The sequence below is a fragment of the Anomaloglossus baeobatrachus genome, chromosome 2, assembly GCF_048569485.1.
Source record: "Anomaloglossus baeobatrachus isolate aAnoBae1 chromosome 2, aAnoBae1.hap1, whole genome shotgun sequence".
NCBI lineage: Eukaryota > Metazoa > Chordata > Amphibia > Anura > Aromobatidae > Anomaloglossus > Anomaloglossus baeobatrachus.
In genome coordinates, this window is record NC_134354.1 from 534,641,676 (window position 1) to 534,664,812 (window position 23,137).

Here is a 23,137-nt window from a genome sequence, read left to right on the forward strand (position 1 = left end):
CGAGCCCTTTGAACCCCTGGAGGCTTGACAGAAGTTTATAACGTTGAGCCGTGAAAATAAAAACAAAATATATAATTTTACCACAAAATTGTTACTTCAACCAGGTAGCTTTTTTCACAAGGGTAGCAGGAAAAAAAAATGCACCGTAAAATGTATTCTGCAATTTCTCCTGAATACGCAAATACCTCATATCTGGTGGAAATCAACTGTTTGGGCGCATAGCAGAACTCGGAAAGGAAGGAGCACCATTTGGCTAAAAAATTGGCTGAAATCATTAGCTGACGCCATGTGTTTGGAGAGCCCCTGAGGTGCCTAAACAGTTGATCTCCTATACAAGTGACACCATTTTGAAAGTTAGACCCCTCAAGGAATTTATCTCGATGGCTGGTGAGCACCTGGAACCCCCAGGGGTTCCACAGAATTTTAGAATGTTGAGCTGTGAAAACAAAAAAAAAATGTTTTTAATTAAAAGGTAGGGTCTCGTGTTTTTTTTATTTTTGTATTAAAATAGTGATTATGAAATCAAGTATTTTTAATACAAAATTAAATTCACTGTTTGTTTTTTATTTAATTCTAGTTTTACTGAAGCACTGGGGGCTGCCATCTTGGATTTACTGTGTGTAACGACAGTTACTCACCTCCTTTATGGCAGCCCGCAGGGCATTGGGTCTGATAGTCGGACTCCGACCCTATACTTATACAGAACAGCGTCTGCTGTGAAATGGACACGCCCCCTAGGCTGTCCAGATCATACCAAAGGGAGGAGATCACCGGCATCTTTGGGAGACAGCGTAAGCTGTCATCCGCCGGGATGGATGGGGAGAGTACCGGTGCCTGGCAATGTAACTGATCCTGTTGCCCCCCTCCCCCCGCACTCTGCCACGCCCCCGCACTGTGCCGCACCCTCCCACCGCACTCCGCACCCCCTGCTCCCCTTGTGCTTCCGCTGCTCGTACTGTGATCGCTGGCAGTACAGGCTGCCGGGGGCGCAGGTCTGCAGTGAGTGCATGTGGCTGGGAGCGGTGAGTGCGGCATGACATCTGTAGTGCAGTGCCGCTCAAGCTGCAGATCATCCCTCCTGGCCGTATGTCACCTCAAACCTCCAATCCCGGCCGGCAGCACAGTATATGGGTGCGCGGGATACAGTCAGCAGGCATAAGGAAACAGCCAGCGGGGAATTGGGAAACAGCCAGCGGGGAATTGGGACACAGTGTGGCGCGGGATACAGTGGAGCTGTATGTATGTATGCAGCTGGCTTTATTGACACTTTAGACATATTAGGATCACTCTGTGGCTACCAACAAAATGGCTCCGCACTGTGATCCTAAACTTCATCTTTCCTTATCCTTAAGGAAACACCCAGATTGGGAGGGGGAGCTGTGACATCACACACAGGAGAGCAGATTCCACCCACTTTTACTGCAGTTGTAATGTGAGCTAGTTCTACAGTATCTCTGCAGCAAGATTTCAGCAGCTGCTCCCCCTCGTGTTTAAGAGTGGCAAATATAAATACTTAATTTTCTTTTTATATTTTTCTCAATTAAAAACAAATAATTTTATTTAAAACAAAACATTAAAACATTAATACTTTAAATTTTTTCAGTTATTGAAAAAATTATATTTTGTTTACGACACCTTCCCTTTAACACCAATTTTTCAAATTCACTAGGGTAACAGGAGATAATGAACCATACAATTTGTTGTGCAATTTCTCCTGAGTACGCCAATACCCCATATGTGGTAGAAAACTACTTCTGAGGCACAGTACAAAATGAGGAAGGGAAGGAGTGCCATATTGGAGTGCAGATTTAGTTGGAATGGTTTGCGGGTGCCACATCACATTGGCAGAGCTCCTGAGGTGCCAGAACAGCACAAATCCCCCCACAAGTGACCCCATTTTACAAACTGCACCCATCAATGAATTCATCCAAGGGTGCAGTGAGCATATTGACACCACATGTGTGTCACAAAATGTTATACTATTATGGGCGGTGAACAAAAAATTACATTTTTACCACTAAAATGTTGTTTTAACCCAAGATTTCCAAATTTTCACAAACAGAATAGGTAAAAAAAAATGCCACATAATGTGTTACACAATTTTTCCTGAACGTGGAAATACCCCACATGTGACCATACAGTACTGTTTGGCCGCACCACAGGGCTCAGGGGGGGGGAAGGAGCACCATTTGATATTTAGAGCACAGGTTTTCCTAGAATAGTTTGCGGACTCCAATTGCAAAGCTCCTAAGTGCCAGAACAGAAGAAATCCCCCTCAAATAACCACATTTTGGAAATTACACCCCTCTGTAAATTCATGTTCGGGTGTAGGGATTATGTAGTCTCTGGAAAACACCCATGGTGTCAAACAGTGAATGCTGCAGAATTAAAAATTGCAAATAAGCCCTTGTGCCCAGTACATTGTAGTGCCCGTAAATTGTGCCCAGCTTGTGCTTCTGTAAACCTGCAACCCGTACATTTTAGTCGGCTCTCCTCACTACAATGACAATGGCAAACATGTAGACGCCAACTGTGGCTTAGCCACATTGTGGGGCTCAGAGAGGGGGACATTTTGATTGGGAGCGCAGATTTTACTGATTCTTTTTTTGAGGGCGGAGCCATAGCGTATTTTGAGAGCTTTTGTGCTACCAGTAACATTGAAGCCCCCTATATTTCCGTTTGCCGATGACGGACCTGAGTAGAGACTTGTGTTTTTGTGGGTTTAGTTGAATGCTATTTGGTGACAATTTTGGTACAGAACATTTTGGATCAGTTCACATTTATTTTGTGCACCATGCTGAGCGCTTACACTGGGGTTTCAATTTACATCTCCGAAATACGTGATTCAGGTGAAACCCACGACGGATCCATTCACTAATGAGGCCGCAAACTCCCTTTTCCCAGTTATGGACACTTGTGTCTCGGCACCATAAATTGACATGCTGCATCTAGGGAAGTCGCGCTGCATGTCAGTATACGCTACAGAGAATAGAAGCACAATGGTAAATGGGATTTCTATCAATCCATACACTGTGCTTGTACTGCAAAACCTAGCGGTTTGGACGCAGCGAAAAGATGCTGCGTCCAATATGCTGCTATTCCTGTTTGTGGGCACGCACCTAAAGGTAATCCCGGTGCAAGCACTCAGCATAGAGCGCAGGATAAATATGAGCTGCGCCATACTGCAATCTTGTAGAGGCAGAATGAACAAATCAACAGCAGTTGAAGAATTGGCTTTATCTACTTATTTTTTATGCCGTTCTCCTAGCGGTATAGGTGATTCTGGTCAGTACAATTACAGCAATACCAGGTTTATATAGTTTTTTTTAAGTTTGGCGACTATCACACGTTTGCATAATCGGAATTTCAAGGCTATAGTTTTTATTATCTTTCTGCTGACAGAGTTATGTCAGGGCTTGTTTTTTGCGGGATGAGTTGGATTTTTATTGGTACCATTTTTGGCCACAATTTTTTTATCACTTTCTATTTCAGTTTTTGTTAGGCAGAATCAAGAAGAAATAACAATTCAGGAATAGGTTTTCTTTTTTTTTTTTTATGCCGTTCACAGTGCCGTAAAAGTAATGATAGCTTTATTCTTCAAGTCGGTACAAATACAGCAATACCATATTTATATACTTTTTTTTTTGTTTTGCCGCTTTTACACCATAAAACCAATATTATAGGGAAAGAAAAAAAAACAGTTTTTGTATTGCTGTATTCTGAGAGCTATAACTTTTTTACTTTTTGGCTGATGGAGCTGTACGGCGGCTTGTTTTTTGCAGGACAAGATGTTGTTTTCAGTGGTACCATATTTTTTTATATGACTTTTTGATCGCATTTTATTCTACTTTTTTTGTCATCTGTATGTTGAAAAGACAGCTTTTGCTGCGTTGTTTATTTTTTTTACTGTGTTTGCTGAAGGGGTTAACTAGCGTCAGGTTTATCACTCAGGTTGTTACGGATGCAGCGATACCAAATGTGGGTTTTTTTGTTTTTTTTTACACAAAAAAAACTATATTGGAATATTTTTTGTTCTTTATTTTCTGATTTTTTTAAAAATATTTTTGCTGTCTTTAAACTTTTTTTTTAATTTTTTCACTGTCCCTTTATGGGACAGCACCCCACAGTGCTCTGATATCAGCTGCAATGTTCTGCAGTGCTCGATGAACAGGACATCGCAGCTGTCAGTGCTGCAGTGAGCGTGTGTGTGTGATCAGACAGCAGGCATGATCACAGACGCTCTCTGTAGGCCCCCAGCAGTCAAGGGACCCGGAAGTCGTCATGACGACCTCGGGTCACCATGACAACGATCAGGTCCTTGCAATTACATCGCAGGGGTCCAGATCAGAGGTAAGAGGGAGCGCAATTCCTCTCCTAATCCCCTAAGAATCCCGATCGATATTGATCGTGGCAATTAGGGGGTTAACCAGCCAGGCACAGCGCAAGCACCATCCCTGGCTGCTGGGGCAGTGACTCGGCTGTCAGGTAATCAGAGTAATCGGCCGCGATCACGTGTGCACAGCCCCCTGTAGCCTGCTTTTTTTGGGATGTATGGGTACGTCCCTGGTCGTTAAGTCACATAAAAATAGGAAGGTACCCGTATGCCCCACAGTCATGAAGGGGTTAAAAGGATTTTGCACCAGGTTTTGGCATTAGAACAAATAAAAAACATTTCCTGCATGTGTTTTTGTGACTTTTTGCCATTTAAAGGGAAACGATCACCTGGTTTTTGTTATGTCATCTGAGAGCAGCATGAAGTAGGCAAAGAGATCCTGAATCCAACGATGTATCACTGAACAGCTGCACCCGGTAATCTGACTTTTTAAATTTAGAAAGTGGCAGTGCTGAAGAAGTTGCCCCGACAGACCAGGCTTTCAATGTACATAGGATATTTTTATCTCATCACAGGGAGATTTTTTTTTTTTTTTTTTTTTTTTTTTATAAAACACACAACACAACACATCCAGTAGTAGAACTTCTTGTTATTCCACAGGGGCATGCTAACAAGCTACGTGGGCCGGCTAGCCAAGGGAACTAATGCCTTTGTGATTAGTTGCTGGCTTCATTAGCATAAGATAAATGATCTTTAGAAATTCTTTTTCTAAAGATCTCTTTATTTATGCTACTGTATGGTGGGACGGTTAGGCAGGGATTAGCAATATGCACCCAGAAATACTCGTGGGTCTGGGTGCATATTGCACCTGACAGGTTCCCTTTAAGGTTTTGGAAAATGTCTGGTTGGCCAAAAAAAAGTATGTGTCATCTTCTTGAAGCAAATTTTGATAGAATATGCTCTGTTCTAGGCACTGTCCAAAGAAAAGGATGCAAAAAAAACAAAAAAAAAACCACAACCTTTCCAAAACATTTCTATCACTCTTCAAAAAGTTCCTCGAAAAACTCCTGAGGTCACGTGAACACATTGAGTATTTGGTGAGTTTTTCTTTATTCCAGTATTTGTAAATGAAAACCAGGAGTGGAAAATCAGGGGAACAGTATAAGGCCGGCGTCACACTTGCGATTGACTCGCACAAGTGCAATGCGATAAAATCTCGCATTGCAATCGGACCAATGTTAAATCAATGAGGCAGCTCCGATCTGCTATTTTTTCCTCAGTCCAAATCGGACCGAGAAAAAAAAAAAAAAAAAAAAAAAACACAGCATACTGCGATTTCTAGAGTTTCTCATGCGAGACTCTCCAAAGGAAGTCTATGGGTGCGAGAAAAAAAAACCAGATGGCACACGGACCATCCTAGTAACATCCGTTTTTCATAATACAATTCTGTCATGAAGCAGAGAACACTGTAAATGCTCCTGTACATGACTGTAAATGAGTAACAGCTGCTGAGGAAAAAAACGGATAGCACACCGACAGCACACCGACAGCACACCGATGAGAAGTGAAACAAAATCGTCCTACTCTCCGGCCTCAGAATTGGACTGATTTTTCAATCGCAAGTGTGACGCCGGCCTTATAGAAACACAGGCACCATATCTGGATTTTTCACCCATTCCTGGTTTTGGCTACAAATATTAAAAGGTAAAAAAAAAATCACTAAATACTCAATATGTGCACGTTGCCTTAAAGGGGTTGTCCGGTCTAACATGATCAGTCTGCAGTCTCTGTATGTGACTGCAGACTTATGAATCCTGCCAGTGCCGACACTGTGTGCTGCGAGGAGTTGTGGTTTCTGAGCCGGGAATGGCGGTCACATGGCCACAATTGTGCGATATATATGTTCCCAATCAGCACCTGACTAGTGGGTGCAGCCTCACTCAATAGAAGTGTATTGAGCAAAGCTGCGCCTACTAGTTGGATGCGTCCAGTCCATACACTTGTATTGAGCAAGGCCGCACCCACTAGTCAAGTTTTGGCCAGGAGCATGCATATCGCACAATTGTAGTCACTTGGCCACGAGTCCTCGCAGCACACAGTGTCTGTGCTGGGAGGATTCACAAGTCACAGAGAGACTGCAGACTGATCATTTTACACCGAACAACCCCTTTAAAAGGAGAATTTCCTGAAGCATTTTCCACTTGCGAGACTTGTTTTTGAATGCCTCAACGCTATACACAATCCACCATGTGCACACGGGTCATATGAAGACCAAAATAACCATCTGCTTCTCAATCACTGGAGCATGTGAGGCACGAGCAGCAGCAGTAGTAAACACAAGAGGGAACGTAGCCCCCACGGTGTGAAATAACAGTGTTCACTGGGTCACAACCAGGACAACATGAGGACAACACAACTATAGGACAAATATATCAGGAACATTACAGAAGTATCTCACAGATCGTAAAAAATGAAAACTGTTCCGTCAAAGTGGCCCCCTGGAAGGAATGCTTTAGTCGTGAACACTACATAGATTTTTATGCAACATGACAAAGAAGGACATAAAAAAATAAAAATAAAAAAATCTTAAACTATTCACTAAACTTACTTATTCTCTGTAACCATTGAGGATCTATATAAAACTAAAATAATGACAAATGTCTATCCACAAATATAAAGAAGCATGGGGCGGCTGCTATATACAGAGAATAGAAACTGCCAAGAGCAATATATATATATTATATATATATATATATAAGGATCTTCTGGGGACAAATCCAGATTGCCACCAATACTGGGCTGCTGAATAATGGCTACAGCAATCTGTCCCACAAGATCACCCCATATTAGCAGAATGGGGCTCCAGTATGTGAATGGGGAGACGAGCTCCGCCACATAGGTAACTGTGCCCTGTACCGCAGCGCTCACATCCTTCACTAGAGCAATGTAGCCACACTACTCCTGCTGAACCGTAATGCACGGACCCTGTCATTTTCCAATCAGTTTATGCAGTTAGCGGATTGCCTAATATTCTCATCCAATCAATACGATACTTGCTGATTGCTGGGGGTCTGAACACTGGGACCATCCGTAGTCCCAAGATCAGGGCTCCGCAGAGCACAATGTTTGGTTGTCGCTAGTATTTCCATAGACAATGAATGAAGAAGTTAAGCATGCACCGGTTTCATTCAAAAAAGGGGCTCTGCAGAGCCAGATTCTCAGGTTCAATGTTTCCGGTGGTCTGACCGCCAGCAATTAGTAAGCTTACTCCTATCCCATTGATTAAGAAAATAATAATCATTTAAGAATAACCCTCTATGTTTAACCCTTTGTGCAACTAAGTGTTAAAGGGAACCTGTCAATACTTTTTCTGTCTATAAGCTGCGGCCACCACCACTGGGCTCTTATATATAGCATTCTAACATGCTGTATATAAGAGCCCAGGTTGTGCTGTAGAACATAAACACTTTATAATACTCACCTAGAAGGTCTTACCGGTGCACAACAGTCGGATGGGTGGCGCCGTTCTCTGGGACCGCTCAGGGCAGATCAAAGTATTGTAGTGCGCCTGCGCATGACCTTAATGCCGGCACGTGTGTATGACGTAGACGCGTCATGCACCGCGGCTTCAGAATAAGGAAGACCAAGATGGCCGAAAGGGGAGACACTGGTCCCGGAGAACAGCACTACTCATCCGACTGTTGTGCACCGGAGCGACCTTCTAGGCGAGTATTATAAAAAAATATTTAATGTTCTACACAGCGGCCTGGGCTCTTATATACAGCATGTTAGAATGCTGTATATAAGAGCCTACTAGTGGTGGTGGCCACAGCTTATAGGCCGAAAACGTTGTGACAGGTTCTCTTTAAAGTACACCTAGAGTCCTACACATATGAAAGTAGGTGAAGCATTGGGTCATTATGGGCATGGTTACACACGTCATAAAAATGGTATTGCAGATTTTGATTTTTATTTTCTTGGGGGGGGTGGGGGAGGGTTTGAGGGGGCATCTATCACATAGCAAACCAGCATACAATGCATCCCCTATGGGATTTTTCTTTTACTTCTTATAGGTCCAAAATTAGAAACTTTGGATCAGTTGTCTAAAGATGTGAATCAGACATCCCATTTGTGATCATAGTGCTGATGTTTTCACATTACGTTCTCATCTCCGTTCAGTGGTCCTGTCGGGGCTTCCATCCAAGCCCCCCCGCAAAACGGGTTACAGACGCATGCGCCGATGGGACCATTGACTATAATGGTGCAGATGGAGTCACTGTGTGCTCTGTCTTGCACCACTTTCGGAAGTATATGCTTTCTGGAGATGGACACTCAGATGTAGACTCTAGAAAGCGTAAACTCCCGAAAATGGTGCAAGACAGAGCACACAGTGACTCCATCTGCACCATTCTAGTCAATGGCCCAGTCGGCACATACGTCCGTAACTTGTTTTGCAGGAGGTTCGGATAGAAGTCCCAACGGGACCAATGAAAGGAGATCAGAACACAATGTGTAAGGGGCCATAAACATATGAAGATGATGATCTACTTAGATTAATAGTGGAAAGGACATACACTTTTTTTGTGTATTTTTTAAGTAAAGCAATGCACATTGCCTATATTTCCTGCATGTTTATAGCTAATTTGAAGATTCGTGTGTATAGGAGAAGTGAAAATGCCAGGTCAGTGGTCACAGAAGAGATTATTAACTAATCTAAAGGCCACATGCAATTTGAACACTTGACCCATGTCCCCAAGCAACCAGTTACGGTGACAGTTCTTGGAAATCAAATATTAACTGCTGGGATTCTCTTGTCTAAGATCGGCTTTCCAATATAGGTCTCTAGCTAAATGAAGTGTGAATGTCTGTACCGCTGGACACATGCGAGACTCTGTACACTGTAATAGGACACTATGGGATGCGGCAAAACTGCCACATTGATTTCTTGCTACAAAAACAATATTTGCCAAAAATAAACAAATGCTATACTATAGCACTATAGTCCTAGTACTGCAGGCCTACAGAAAACATAAGGTGCTTGACCATACACTAAACCAGGGCACGCCTCTATACCAGCAATATCTGGCAGTGACTGTACTATTTTGTTTTTTTCTCCACAGTTCTGCTTCTAATAGAGTGCCGGGGTATGAGTGACACTCTGCTTTTGCATTCTACAAATTATTACATGGGTGGTCCAACACCTAAAATGGATTTTCTAACAATCTTTACCCCTAATCACTTTTGTAATTATCTTTATTACGTAATTCCCTACATTTCTCCCCTATCTATATAATCCCTGAAGGTGTTTTTTTACTGCGATTCATGTGACTTCTCATTTGAAAGGAGTCTCAAACATGACCGGAAATCACCCGAGTAACATCATCGCTGACCACGCGGCTCACTTCAGTTCCTGCGTGGAGCTCACAGCGGACAAGTCTTGTTCTATGGTGCTTTCTGTGAGCGTCAGATGTAGCAGTGTTGGAAGCGTCGTGGGACCTTGTATGGATTATGTAGGACTTGGAGGGGTGTTTTGGGGGTTAATAAAGTGGTGAAGGAGGGTGGACTTTTTTTTTCTTTTATTTCAAATAAAGGATTTTTTGTGTGTTTGTGTTTATTTACTTTTACTTACAGATTAGTGATGGGGGGAGGAGATGGGGGGGTGGGGGGGGGAGTCTCATAGATACCTGATATGACTAAGCTAGGACTCAGTGGCAGCTATGGGCTGCTATTAACTCCTTATTACTTCAGGGCAACAGGAAGAGTCGGGTCCAGTGCCAGATGCGCCACTTCAGGGGCAGCTGTGGGCTGCTATTGTTGGGCTGGAATGGGCCAAATCACCATGGCCCTTCCCGCCCTAATAATATCAGGCCCCCATTGTCCGCTGCACCTTGGCTCGTTTTAAAAAAAAAAAAAAAAAAAAAAAAAAAAAAAGAAAAAAAAAATGGGGGGACCCCACGACTTTTTTTTTTTTTTTTTTTTTTAAATAAATAAAATAATTAAAAAAAAAAAAGTGTGGGATCCCCTCTTTTTCATAACCAGCCAAGGTACATCAGACAGCTGAGGGTTGCTGCCAGCAGGTGCTGCTGTTCCTGTACTGGATATGAAAAATGGGGGGACCCCTTGCCATTTGTTTACCAAACCATGATTTAAAAAAAAAAAAAAAAAAAAAAAAAAAAAAAAAGAAGAAAGAAGAGTTGGTCAAGCTAGCTATCATTCTATTGAGCTATTCTGTTATTTCTTTCTATCTATTCTTTTTTATTATCTATTCTATATATTTTATCTATTCTAGTTTGCCTATCAATTAAAAACACTAATGAAGAACCAAAGCAAATAGTCAAAAATAAAATGAAAATTTTATTTGAAATAATTAAAAAACAAGGTGCACAACGCAGCAGGGGGAGAGATAAGGAATGCAGTCGCACAGAAGCGATTACACAAAAGCTCATAGGATACCAGGAGATTGAATAAATAAATCACATGTGTGAGTCAATCTCCTGGTGTCATATGAGCTTTGTTGTGTAACAGCTTCTGTGTGGCTGCATTTATTTTATTTTGGCTATTTGCTTTGGTTTTTTATTGGTGCTGTTAATTAATTGTGTTTTGATCACCATGCCAGGCTGTACTACACTTTGATTCATATTGTTTATTTGAACCCTCTGTTTGGCGCTTTTTTGGTCATCTATCAACCAATTTTCCTAAATAGTGTTGAGAGAGTAGTTAACTATTCATACTCACTATGCTGTTAGCGAGTACTGTTCGCTACTCGCAAATTTGCTACAAGTAGCGGGCAATGTAAGTCAATGGAAAATACTTGTCACACTTTTCATGGGAGTAGCGAATAGTATGGCTTTCGGATTACTTGCTACATTACGAGTATTTCCCATTGACTAACATTGCGCCCACTACTCATAACGAATATGCGAGTAGCAGACAGTACTCGCTAACAGCATAGCGAGTATGAATAGTTAACTACTCACTCAACACTAATTCTAAGCTATTTTGCTTCTCCTTTAAAAAACACATGGGTAAAAACGTACCCATCATTGGACCAAAACGTGGCAAAAACGCACCAAAAATGTGGCAAAAACGCATGCGTTTTTTATGCATTTTTCGTGGAAGAAACAAAACTGCAGTGTGCGCACATAGCCTTAACGTTCCAGAAAACCCCTTCTAACAGTAGCAACTGCCATCTCCAATTTCAGTAATGTAACAATCTGTCTATACTAAACACATTTTATCTATGAATTGAGGATTTTGAGAATGAATGATCAGTACTGGTGAAGAAAGAAGCAGATTTTTCTGATAAAATATATTACAAAGTTAGTTGTTTTTACATGTGTTATTGATATATGAAATTAATGTAGAGACACGCTTTAACCATTTTTCCACAGTGAATACGGTCATATTGTAATACATTCTCCATCACCTCCACTGAAAAATCCGAGCCTCATATTCATTCATAAGGACCTGCTGACCACATATTTGCACATCATTCTACAAATTGTAACTAATTTTGATGACAAAAGTAGGATTTTTGTGTACTCACCGTAAAATCTCTTTCTCTGAGTCTTCATTGGGGGACACAGGACCATGGGTTATGCTGCTGTCACTAGGAGGCTGACACTAAGTAAACATAAAAAAGTTAGCTCCTCCCTAGCAGCATACACCCCGAGCCGGAGGCGGGCTCAGATCAGTTGGTGCACAAGCAGTAGGAGGAGTACCAGAATCACCATACATAAACACAAGTTGTAACTAAAACAATGCAGCCGTGCAAACAAGAGGTCTATGAACATAAGACCACTGAAAAAATAGCAGGCAAATGCAATTGAATCAACCAAAAAACCAAGCAGGGTGGGTGCTGTGTCCCCCAATGAAGACTCAGAGAAAGAGATTTTACGGTGAGTACACAAAAATCCTACTTTCTCTATCGTTTCATTGGGGGACACAGGACCATGGGACGTCCAAAAGCAGTCCCTGGGTGGGAATACCGAAAAACCCGCAGAGGCAGACAACAACAACCTCCCTCGGCGGGCTTGCACTATAATTGAATGCTGCCACCCTATTACAGGTGCGCAACTGCTGCCTGCAAGACCTTTCTCCCAAAAATAGCACCTGCCGATGCTTGGGTGTGAACGTGGTAGAACCTAGTAAAGGTGTGCAGGTTAGACCAGGTGGCGGCCTTGCAGACCTGGTCGGCCGACGCCTGATGCCTAATCGCCCAAGAGGCGCCCACTGCGCGGGTAGAGTGCGCCTTTACCCCCCGCGGCGGAGACTTGTCCCGAATCCGGTAGGCCTCTGATATGGCGGAACGGATCCATCTGGCAATTGTGGCCTTGGATGCCGATTCACCCTTCTTGGGACCAGAAGGGAGAACAAACAGACCATCTGACTTACGGAACGGCGCGGTCCTGGAGACATAAATTCTAAGTGCACGCACTAGGTCCAGGGTGTGCAAGGACCTCTCCAAGCTGTGAGAGGGGCCAGGACAGAAGGATGGAAGGATGATTTCCTCGTTAAGATGGAACGGGGAGACCACCTTTGGGAGAAAAGCGGGATCTGGACGGAGAACCGCTTTGTCCTGGTGAAAAATCAAAAAGGGGGAACGACAAGAGAGAGCTGCCAGCTCTGACGTCCTGCGAATAGAAGTGATGGCAACAAGAAACACCACCTTCCAAGACAGGTGAGACAGGGAAGATTCTCGCAAGGGCTCGAATGGGGAGCCCTGAAGTGACCCTAGGACTAGATTAAGGTCCCACGGTTCTAGAGGCCGACGGTACGGCGGTGCCAGGTGGGCTACTCCCTGGATGAAGGTCTTAACCTGTGAACGAGCGGCCAGTGGCTTCTGAAACAGGATTGATAACGCCGATATCTGGCCCTTTAGTGTTGCGAGCGAGAGACCCGCATCTAGGCCTGACTGCAAGAATGCCAACAGGGAAGGAAGGGAGAAGGCGAGAGGAGAAGAAATATTCTGCTCTTCACACCACCTGAAGAAAACTTTCCACGTGCGGTGGTAAATCTTTGATGAAGATGGCTTCCTGGCCCTAATCATTGTCTGAATCACTCTTGAGGAAAAACCAGCCTTAGCTAGAACCCAGGATTCAATGGCCAGGCCGTCAAATTTAGGACCTGTGAGTTCTGATGGAAGAGAGGCCCCTGCTGCAGGAGATCTGGACGGTCTGGAAGGCGCCACGGAGCGTCTGCGAGGAGCTGAGTTAGTTCCGCGAACCATGCTCGCCTGGGCCAGTCCGGAGCCACTAGGATGACCGGTATCCCTTCCGCCTTGATCTTCTTGAGGACCCTCGGAATTAGAGGGAGCGGAGGGAAGATGTACGGGAGACTGAACTGGCTCCATGACAGGGTGAGGGCGTCGACTCCTAAAGCCAAGCGGTCGCGGCACCGCGCTACAAAGTGCGGAACTTGACGGTTGAACCGGGAGGCCATTAGGTCCACGTCCGGAACTCCCCATCTGTCGCAGATCTGGTTGAAGACTTCCCGGTTGAGGGACCATTCTCCGGAGGCGAGGCCTTCCCTGCTGAGGAAGTCCGCCGCCCAATTGTCCACGCCTGGGATGTGTACCGCTGAGATCAGGGAGTGATGGCACTCGGCCCAGTGCAATATCTTCTTGACTTCTCGCATCGCCCCGACACTTCTTGTGCCGCCTTGGTGGTTGATGTACGCCACCGCCGTCGCATTGTCCGACTGGATCCTGACCGGGCAACCCTGTACTAGGTGCCGAAACTGCTGCAAGGCTAGCCGGATGGCTCTTATCTCCAAAATGTTGATCTGGAGACAACTCTCTCTCGGTGACCATCGGCCCTGCGCTGTGTGATGTCGAAACACTGCTCCCCAGCCCTGGAGACTGGCGTCGGTGGTCACTATCTTCCAGTGGAGCGGGAGGAAAGACCTCCCTGATGCGAGGTTGCGCTGATTGAGCCACCAACGGAGGGAGTTGCGGGTCTCCGGCGAAAGATGAAACCTGCGGTCCAGAGAAAAGGGAGATCTGTCCCACTTCTTCAGCAAGGCCAGCTGGAGTGGCCGGAGATGGAACTGTGCAAAGGGTACCGCTTCCATCGCCGCCACCATACGACCGAGGACTCGCATGCCGAACCTGATGGACACTTGGCGCTGACGCCGAAGAGCGCGGAGTCCTCGTTGTAGGGAGGAGATCTTCTCCTGTGTGAGGAAAACTCGCCCTTGGATGGTATCGAATACCATGCCTAAAAAGGTGATCCGACGGGCCGGGATCAGAGAGGACTTCTTCCGATTTATCAGCCACCCTAACCGTGAAAGGGTGTCGATCGTGACCTGAACCCCGAGACGACAGTCCTCGAAAGAAGAGCCCTTTATCAACATATCGTCCAAGTACGGGATGACCATGACACCCCTGGCATGCAGGACGGACATGGCAGCAGCCATGATCTTCGTAAAGACCCTGGGTGCGGATGCGAGGCCGAAGGGAAGAGCCGTGAACTGGAAGTGATCTTCCGCTATCGCAAAACGGAGGAACTGTTGGTGAGAGGTGGCTATCGGGACGTGAAGATAGGCGTCTTGAATATCCAGCGATGCCAGGAATTCGCCTACCTCCATGGACGCGATGACGGACCGGAGTGACTCCATTCGAAACGGCCGAGGTCTCACCGACCTGTTCAGAAGCTTTAGGTCGAGGACGGGACGGACAGAGCCGTCCTTTTTGGGGACCACGAAAAGGTTGGAATAGAACCCCTTGAAACGCTCTGCGGGAGGGACTGGTACCACGACTCCGGTTCGGAGGAGGGAGTCTATGGAGTGAAAGAACGCGCGAGCCCGCGCGGTAGACTCGGGAGGGCGAGATAGGAAAAAACGTCTCGGTGGCTTTGCCTCGAATTCTATTTTGTAGCCTGATGTGATGATCTCTCTGACCCAGGCATCGGCGGTCAGGGGGATCCACACATGCTGAAAACGAGACAGGCGCCCTCCCACAAGTCTGGCGCTGTTGCGCGCCGACCGCGAGTCACTTGGAGGAACGACGGCGGTAACCAGAAGAGGATCTCGTGGACTGGCGGGGGCGTGAACGCCAGGCGGGATTGGTCTTGAATGACGGGGTCTTCCTGTCTCTCGGAGGAGAGCGGCTTTTCCGCGGCTGGGGATTGGAGCTGAAGCTGCGAAAGGACCGGAAACGAGCGGTGGAGCGCCGATTCTGGAAGCGCTTGGGGCGCAATTGGGGGAGAGATGTACTCTTTCCTCCCGTTGCATCGGAGATCAGCTGGTCCAGCCTATCTCCGAAGAGACGCTCCCCTAGGAAGGGCAGGGAAGTTAGTGACTTCTTAGAGGCCGCATCCGCGTTCCAGGAGCGGAGCCAAAGGGCTCGACGGATGGCCACATTGTTGCTGGCGGCCTGGGTCGCGCAACTTGCAGACGCCAGGGCTGCATTGAGCAAGTACTCACCCGCGAGGGAAATCTGCGAGGCGATGGGAACCAGGTCCGGATTGGTAGGAATGGCGCGGAGACCGCCGCGTAGCGTGTCCGCCCAGGACATCAGGGCCTTCGCCACCCAAACCGAGGCGAAGGCCGGAGAGAGGGATGAGCCCGCTGCCTCGAAGGCGGAACGGGCCAACCTGTCAATAGTACGGTCCGTAGGATCTTTGAGAGACGTACCGTTAGTGAGTGGAAGGACTGTGTGAGAAGACAGGCGGGAGACTGGGGGGTCAACCACAGGGGAACCTGCCCAATCCTTTCGAAGACCCTCAGGAAAGGGATAATGCAAATCGATGGACTTACCGCTGGTAAATACCCTGTCCGGCTGTTGCCTGTGGCTGCGCAGTAACTCAGCGAATTCTGGATGTCCGCTGAATGTGTTCTGGGCCCGCTTCACCCGCTTAAAGGAGACCTGGGTGCTCTGGGAGGAGACTGGGTCCACCTGTACCTTCAAGGTCTGGTTTACTGCTTCTATCAGGCTATTTACCATGTGCCGAATATCGGCCGCCTGCTCTGAGTCCTGTAGGGGTACCGCATCGGAATCATCCTCGGAGCAGTCAGAAGCCTCCCTGGAGGACTGACGGTCTGGACCTGGGGATGAAGGTGAAACCTGGGAAGAGTCTGAGGACGAGACCCGGCGGGTCCGTTTCTGAGCAGCAGAGGAGGACCCTGCAACGGGGCTCACCTGCTCCGGGGGCAATTGCGCCGGGTCTGCGGGAATCTGGGCGAGCGTCGGCAGCAGGCGTAGAGCTTGCGCGATGGTCCGAGAAGCCTCAGAGAGGGAATCTACGGACTGGGACAGGGACGCTAGCCAGTCGGGGGGGGGGCGGGACGCAGGGCCCTGCAGCATATGGCGCTGTGGCGTCTGCGGTATCAGAAGCGTCGGCCGCGGAGTCCTGCGGAGGCTGCGCGTCTGTAGAACAGACGGAGCATAGTGGGGCGTCCTGACCCTGGGAAAATTTGGAGCTGCAGGAGGAGCATGCAAAAAATAGTGCAAAGGGGGCCTGCTTGGATTGGGTGGGCTTAGCCTTAGGCATGGTGCACACAGGTACTCTCCCTGGTGGCTGCTAGGAAGGAGACAGGAGAGGGTTAACTCGTCCCTAAACTCAGAGAATGCTACCTAGTGAGGGCTACTCCTTAGGAGCAGAGCTTACCCAGGTCCTGCGTGCTGCCCACCAGTCCAGAAGTGGAGTCCAGGAATGAGCTGGCCAGAAAACTCAGAACGCCGGCGTGCTGCAGCCTCAGGGGACCAGAGGCAGGCTAAAATGGAGAGGGGACGCTGGAGGAGGCTGGGGGAGGAGCAGGATTCCGGCGCGAAAAGTCTGGAGGATTCACAGCCCCCACCATCTGCCAGGAGGCAGAGCAGTGGGAGGTACAGAGGGAGACGACCGGCGGCCAATAGCATGCAGCGGGGGCGTGGCTAGGACGCAGGAGCGACTAGGCCGAAGCCGGGGACTAAATTTATGGAGGGGGCCGGGGGAAAGAGCAGGGAAGTCGGATCCTACCTGCAATCGGCGGCGCCGGCTCAGCGATGGATGCGGTGCAGGCAGAGCTCCCTGGCCCTGCCTGTGAACAGCGCTGCTCGTCCAGGAAGGCTCCGGGGGAGAGCGTGCTGAAGGCAGGGTAGTAGGCATCATGATGGGGGTAGACAGCCCCCTATCAGGAGAAGGCAGCGTGACAGGGCCCCATCTATCACAAACGCTGCTGAGGTTCCATCCCTGCTGTATTCCCCTGTACGCCCTTTGGGGTGATACCTCAGGGCGAATCAGGGGTGCCCACAAAACAACCTGCCCACACGCGCACCCCCGGGAGTGGTACCACGGGGACGGGCGGGGGAGAGGGCCCCGAAGTCTCAAGCCCCTGCGACCCTGGGGAGCGGTACCCACGGGGCTGCGGAGAATGAGTGAAGCGAATACCTGCAGAGAAGAAGACGACAGGTATGAGAGCGATGAGCGGCGCCGAAATAAAATAAAAAAGCGCAAAAACATACATGGCTGAGGGGGGCCGAGACGGCCCACATCAGCCTCCTACGACACTAAGCTAAAAACTAATCTGAGCCCGCCTCCGGCTCGGGGTGTATGCTGCTAGGGAGGAGCTAACTTTTTTATGTTTACTTAGTGTCAGCCTCCTAGTGACAGCAGCATAACCCATGGTCCTGTGTCCCCCAATGAAACGATAGAGAAAGTTCATTATAACAAGGACAATTGTAAATACTTGCCAATAACTACTTTACACTGCCAAAAATCACAGGTCTTCTGTAGAGCCAAAACTTTCCATCAAAAGATTACATTCAACCATAAAAGAACATTACTGTGGAGCAACATATCGACTTTCAGTCAAGGCTCTTTACCAGGCAACTGCAATTTCTGCTTCATTGCCATATTGTTCTATCGCTACATGTAAAGTCACGCGCTTGCTTCAATGTCTCACCATTAATATAGGAGCCCTCATAAGCATTCCATAATGACAATTAGGTATCACAAACTGGGAACTTGATTCACACGTTTGCTTCACTAACAAGCAGTCAACAATACAGATAAGAACAGTATTTTGTTGGATTCGGCCATCCCGCTGGTTAGATGGTTATATAAAATAAGAGAAGTCTGCTTTTCTATATACTGCCTTTTTTATTTGCATTTATCCTAAAACTAAACACTATAGATTGTAATTACAATAAAGGGGTACTAAACCCACCCAGAATAAAGGTCACCATGGACAAGTTAATGTGATAAGATGGTGATTATGATTCCTAAATCCACCGAAAACAGTCAGACATGGGATGGCAGAGGGGGCATTTTTCCTGTGGTTTGGGCTACACATTTGGCACCACTAATCTCCAGGATTCGAGCGATTCATGTTGGACCTCAGTGGCCAGCTCGCAAGTCTACATAACCAGCTCAATATCAATGGGAGATATCACACATTGCCAGAACCTGCCAATACGAGATATCCTGACAAGTTCAGATGAGATCTTACCAGGCTGTCTGCCCCAGACCCAACTGTCCATAATGGTTTTGGCCTTGTAGTTTGGTGTTGGCATTTCATCTTCCTCTTTCTTCTCCCGGTCATTCTGATCCTCCTTTTTTGAGCTTGCTTGGGCTTCATTTACTTCATCTAGGAGACAAGATTTTTGCAAATAGTTAGACACTGCAATGGACGTCCCGATCATTTTAGGAAGACCAGAACCTAAAAACTGAAGGTAATATTAAACATTAAATCACAAGAGGGGTACATTTTCACGATCCAAGAAAACAAGACCTTTTCTCACCTTTTCTGGATGGAAGATCTCCAGTCTGGCAGCACTCAGTTCCCACGTAAACAATCTCCCCATCCTTCACCATTTCATTCCACAGACTGCAAAACCCATCCCGCGTGAAGGCGAGCTGCAAAGTAAAAAGAGAAGAGTCATCTTTTTATGCATCTTTGATAGAAAAAGCCTACCAATATCAGTTTGATGGGGGTTCGACTCGTGGCAGCCCAGTGATGAGCAGGTTTATATGGTTTTGGCGCCCTAGACAGCACGTCACTTGCCCTATTATTTTTTATTTTTTTTTTTTTATCAGGCACATCGCTGTACATTACAATGTGGCTGTGCCTGGCATTGCAGGTCAGCCCCATTTACATAAGTTGCAGAAAGTTGCAATACAACGCACAGATGCAACAACGTGCCTAATGAATAATGAAGAGAACGTTTCTCTAGTCAAGTGACTGGTTAGATGCCAAATGTCAGATCCTTACTAGTCAGATAACTATGCTTTGATGTATTAGAGAAATGCTGAATGCCAAAAAAGTGTTAATGCTATAAAATGAATTGACTTCTAGCAAGTGAGCCATCATCCAGAGGATTCTATTGAGCCTGTATGATTATGTTCCTACAATATAAGGTCTTATTCCACAAGTTTTACTCCATCACCAAGATCACAAACCTAAAAATTGCTCACATGAAGGTCAAAATTATAGGGAACCTGCCAGAAGGCTTGCTCATGCCGCATGCTAATTATATCTATCCGGTCAAAGAGGTGGAGAAGCTGCCGAGTAAACTCAGGCTGTCAACAGTTTATCCCCACACTACATGGCTTGATTGACATCCCTAATGTCAGGAAACACCACTGATTAACAGCCTTGAGGGGGCCCTATGGTTATGTCAATCAAACGAGATATGGTGGTAATAAAGTGTAAACTGGTCTGTATATCAGTCTCCCTGACTTGATAGATCTTTATAGTATACTTCACAAGGGGGTGTTTAATTTTAGCAAAAAAAAAAGTTTCTTTATATGCTACAGGTTGAGTTGTGATACTTTAACCTTCTGATCATTCCCTTTAACACTAGAAGTCCCAGGAATTTCGAGCTCCATAGGGTTCTAATGGTGGAAATGTTAAATGACCTCTCTCTGGGACTTCTAGTGTTAAGGGCCATACTCCCATCAAAGTAATGCCACCGCATAAGCAGGAAGCGCACATCTAATGACAAAAGTAAGTCACTTGTAAAAGCAGTAAAGTCCTTCACACTAAACACAACAATAAACAGAGTGAACAAACGCGCTTCAACAATCTTTTTTTTTTTTTTTTTTTCAATAAACACAAACTGAAGAGTAGAAAAAGTTGTGAAAAAGCCATACATACAGTACTGGAAAATGTTATATGCTGTAATAAATATGTCAGATGTGGCCAAGCGGCAGTAACAGGGAACCTCTGAATAGATGAGAATTTAAAAGGTTATTCTCAAATGGTGTCTTGAGCAGCACTCCGCATTTCTTCTCTTCCTAGTTACAGGCAGGGCAGCCATTCCCCTTGAGTGACCGGTCTGGTTCAGTAGCTTTGTTCTACTACTGAGTTTATTCTACTGTGACATATTAACGTCGATTGGTGCTTGTTGTGACATCTACACAGTTAACACAATATTTACAACTGGAGAAAATAGAGCCTTTGAATATGTACAGGAGTGGGGAAGTGAGAGCAGTGATTAAGAGAAATACTCTGGAATTGCCTTTGGTGGGGGCTTGTGATTTTGCAGGACTGATAACAGCTCAGAAGCTGAGAGGAAGGAAGTGCTGTAAATAAATGGGGTGGTGAGGTGTAGATAGGAACTGATTATTGCCATATTGCACACCTCATTTATGGCATGCATGTAAAGGCCCTTAAATGCTTTTTAAGTCCTTACCTTGTATGTACTATTTTATCTACAAATTTTAGAGAAACCCACTGTGTACGTTTTAGTCATAAGGACAAGTGGGGTGGACTTGGAACTCTCTCGCATTTCCCCGCCTGCTTCTAGCAGACAGGACACTCTTGCCTCACTGACCCACCTCCCCTGCCCAAGATTTTGCACAGGTGCTGTCACTGCATGGGTACCCATCCACTCAGAGGGGGTAGGGCATATGCAGTACGTTCCTGATAACATGGTGAGAACTGGACTCTTGATGTGCAAATGCAACACCTCCTTGGAGTAGATGACCCTGGGCAATAGCAAAGTCTATGCAAATTCTCAAGAAGGGGAGGCAGGTCACTCAGACAAGAGTGGCCTGTGAGTCAAAGCCAAGAGGCCAACCCCAGGAAGGAAACAGTGAGAGCACGGGAGACAGGCGAGTGCAGTGACCAACACGTGCAGTACCCAACACAAAACCTCCAAACAAAATTCTACAAGCAAGGTAAGCATTTAACATGCAATAATGGTAGGGGGTGTAATATCCCAATGACAGCTTCTTTTTAACTCCTCTACCTCTACTCCTGCACATCTTCAGCCGGGCTCTGCAGTTCCATCTCTTTGGCAACAAACAATACACAATAAGGCTGTGTGCCCACGCTGCGCTGTTGCTGCATTTTTTTCTTGCAGATTTTAATCTATACTGCAAGGAAAAACGCATCCCAGCAAAGTCTATGAGAATCCTGACTTGCTGTGCACATGTTGCAGTTTTTTCCTTGCAGATTTTGGTGCAGCATGTCAATTTTTTCTGCGTTTTTTCCTACGTCTGATATAATCGAGCACTGCAGTGGATTATATCTGCAATCGCAGCACTGACATTTCGCCTGACACACCATGTATCCAGCATGGTCTGTGAGATTTGTAGCTCAGTAACTCGAGATCGCTCGTCATGGTGATGACCCAGGGTTGCAATGGCAGCGATCAGGTCCCTGTGATCAAATCACAGGGACCCGATCACCTAGGAGAGGTAAGCGATCCAGTCCCTACCTCCTGAATGCTGCGATCAAGATTGATTGCAGCATTTAGAAGGTTAAACTGCCAGTATACAGCTACAGCAGACAGACCATAATGAAATTCATTATTTAGCTTTGACCTCTTAGGGACTGGCTTATTCTGGACCTTCAGGACCAATTGAATCTCCTTATCCCCTTCACCACCGGCTACTAAAACACCCTTCTGACTGGGCAATTTTTTACGATTCTGACCAGTGTCACTTTATGAGGTTATTATAACTCTGGAACGCTTCAATGGATCCCAGTGATTCTGAGAATGTTTTTTCGTGACATATTGTACTTCATGACAGTGGTAAATTTAGGCCAATTTTGTTTGCACTTTGGGAAATTTTTAAACTTTGAAATTTTATGGCCATGATCAGAGAGATATGTCACACAAAATAGTTACTAAATAACATTTCCCACTTGTCTACTTTACACCTACGCAATTTTTGAAACACTTGTTAGGAAGTTAGAAGTGTTAAGAGTTCATCAGCAATTTCTCATTTTTCCAACAAAATTTTTTTTAAGGTCCACATCACATTTGAAGTGACTTTTAGAGGTCTAGGTGAAAGGAAATTCCCAAAAGTGATGCCATTCTGAAAACTGAACACCTCACACTGCTCAAAACCACATTCAAGAAGTGCATTACCCTTTAGGGGTCTTCATAGGAACCAAAGCAATGTGGAAGGAAAAAATGAAAAATGTTACAATTTTTTTTAAAAAAAAAAAAAAAAAAAATATTACATAACTTTAGCCATACAATTTTGCATTTTTACAAGAGTATCAGGAAAAATGCACCATAAAATTTATTTTGCAATTTGTCCCAAGTACTCCGATACCTCATATGTGGTGGAAAATAATTGTTTGGGTGTACGGAGGGGAAGGAGCACCATTCGGATTTTTGAAAACAAAATTAGCTGGAATCATTAACCATGTCGCGTTTGGAGAGCCCCTGAGGTGCCTAAACAATGGAGCACCTCCACAAGTGAACCCAGTTTGGAAACTAGACCCCTCAAGGAATTTATCTAGATGTTTGGAGAGCCATTTGAACCCCCGGGGGGCTTTACAGAAGTTTATAACGTTAAGCCGTGAAAATATTTTTCTTTTTTTCTACTAAAAAATTTTTGCTTCAACCATGTTTTTTGGGGTTTT

General features: G+C 45.8%; 1 protein-coding gene across 5 annotated transcripts in view; it reads right to left on the reverse strand.

Moving 5' to 3' along the window:
• The window catches only part of HERC2 (HECT and RLD domain containing E3 ubiquitin protein ligase 2), a 415,490-nt gene that overhangs the window by 360,557 nt on the left and 31,796 nt on the right, over positions 1-23,137 (reverse strand). For all 5 annotated transcript variants that reach the window (XM_075336618.1, XM_075336619.1, XM_075336616.1 and 2 more), the window contains exons 3-4: positions 19,056-19,170; positions 18,764-18,901 (exon numbers count right to left, since the gene is read on the reverse strand). In XM_075336618.1, coding sequence (XP_075192733.1) covers positions 18,764-18,901; positions 19,056-19,170 — 253 coding nt within the window. The remainder of the gene's footprint in view (positions 1-18,763; positions 18,902-19,055; positions 19,171-23,137) is intronic.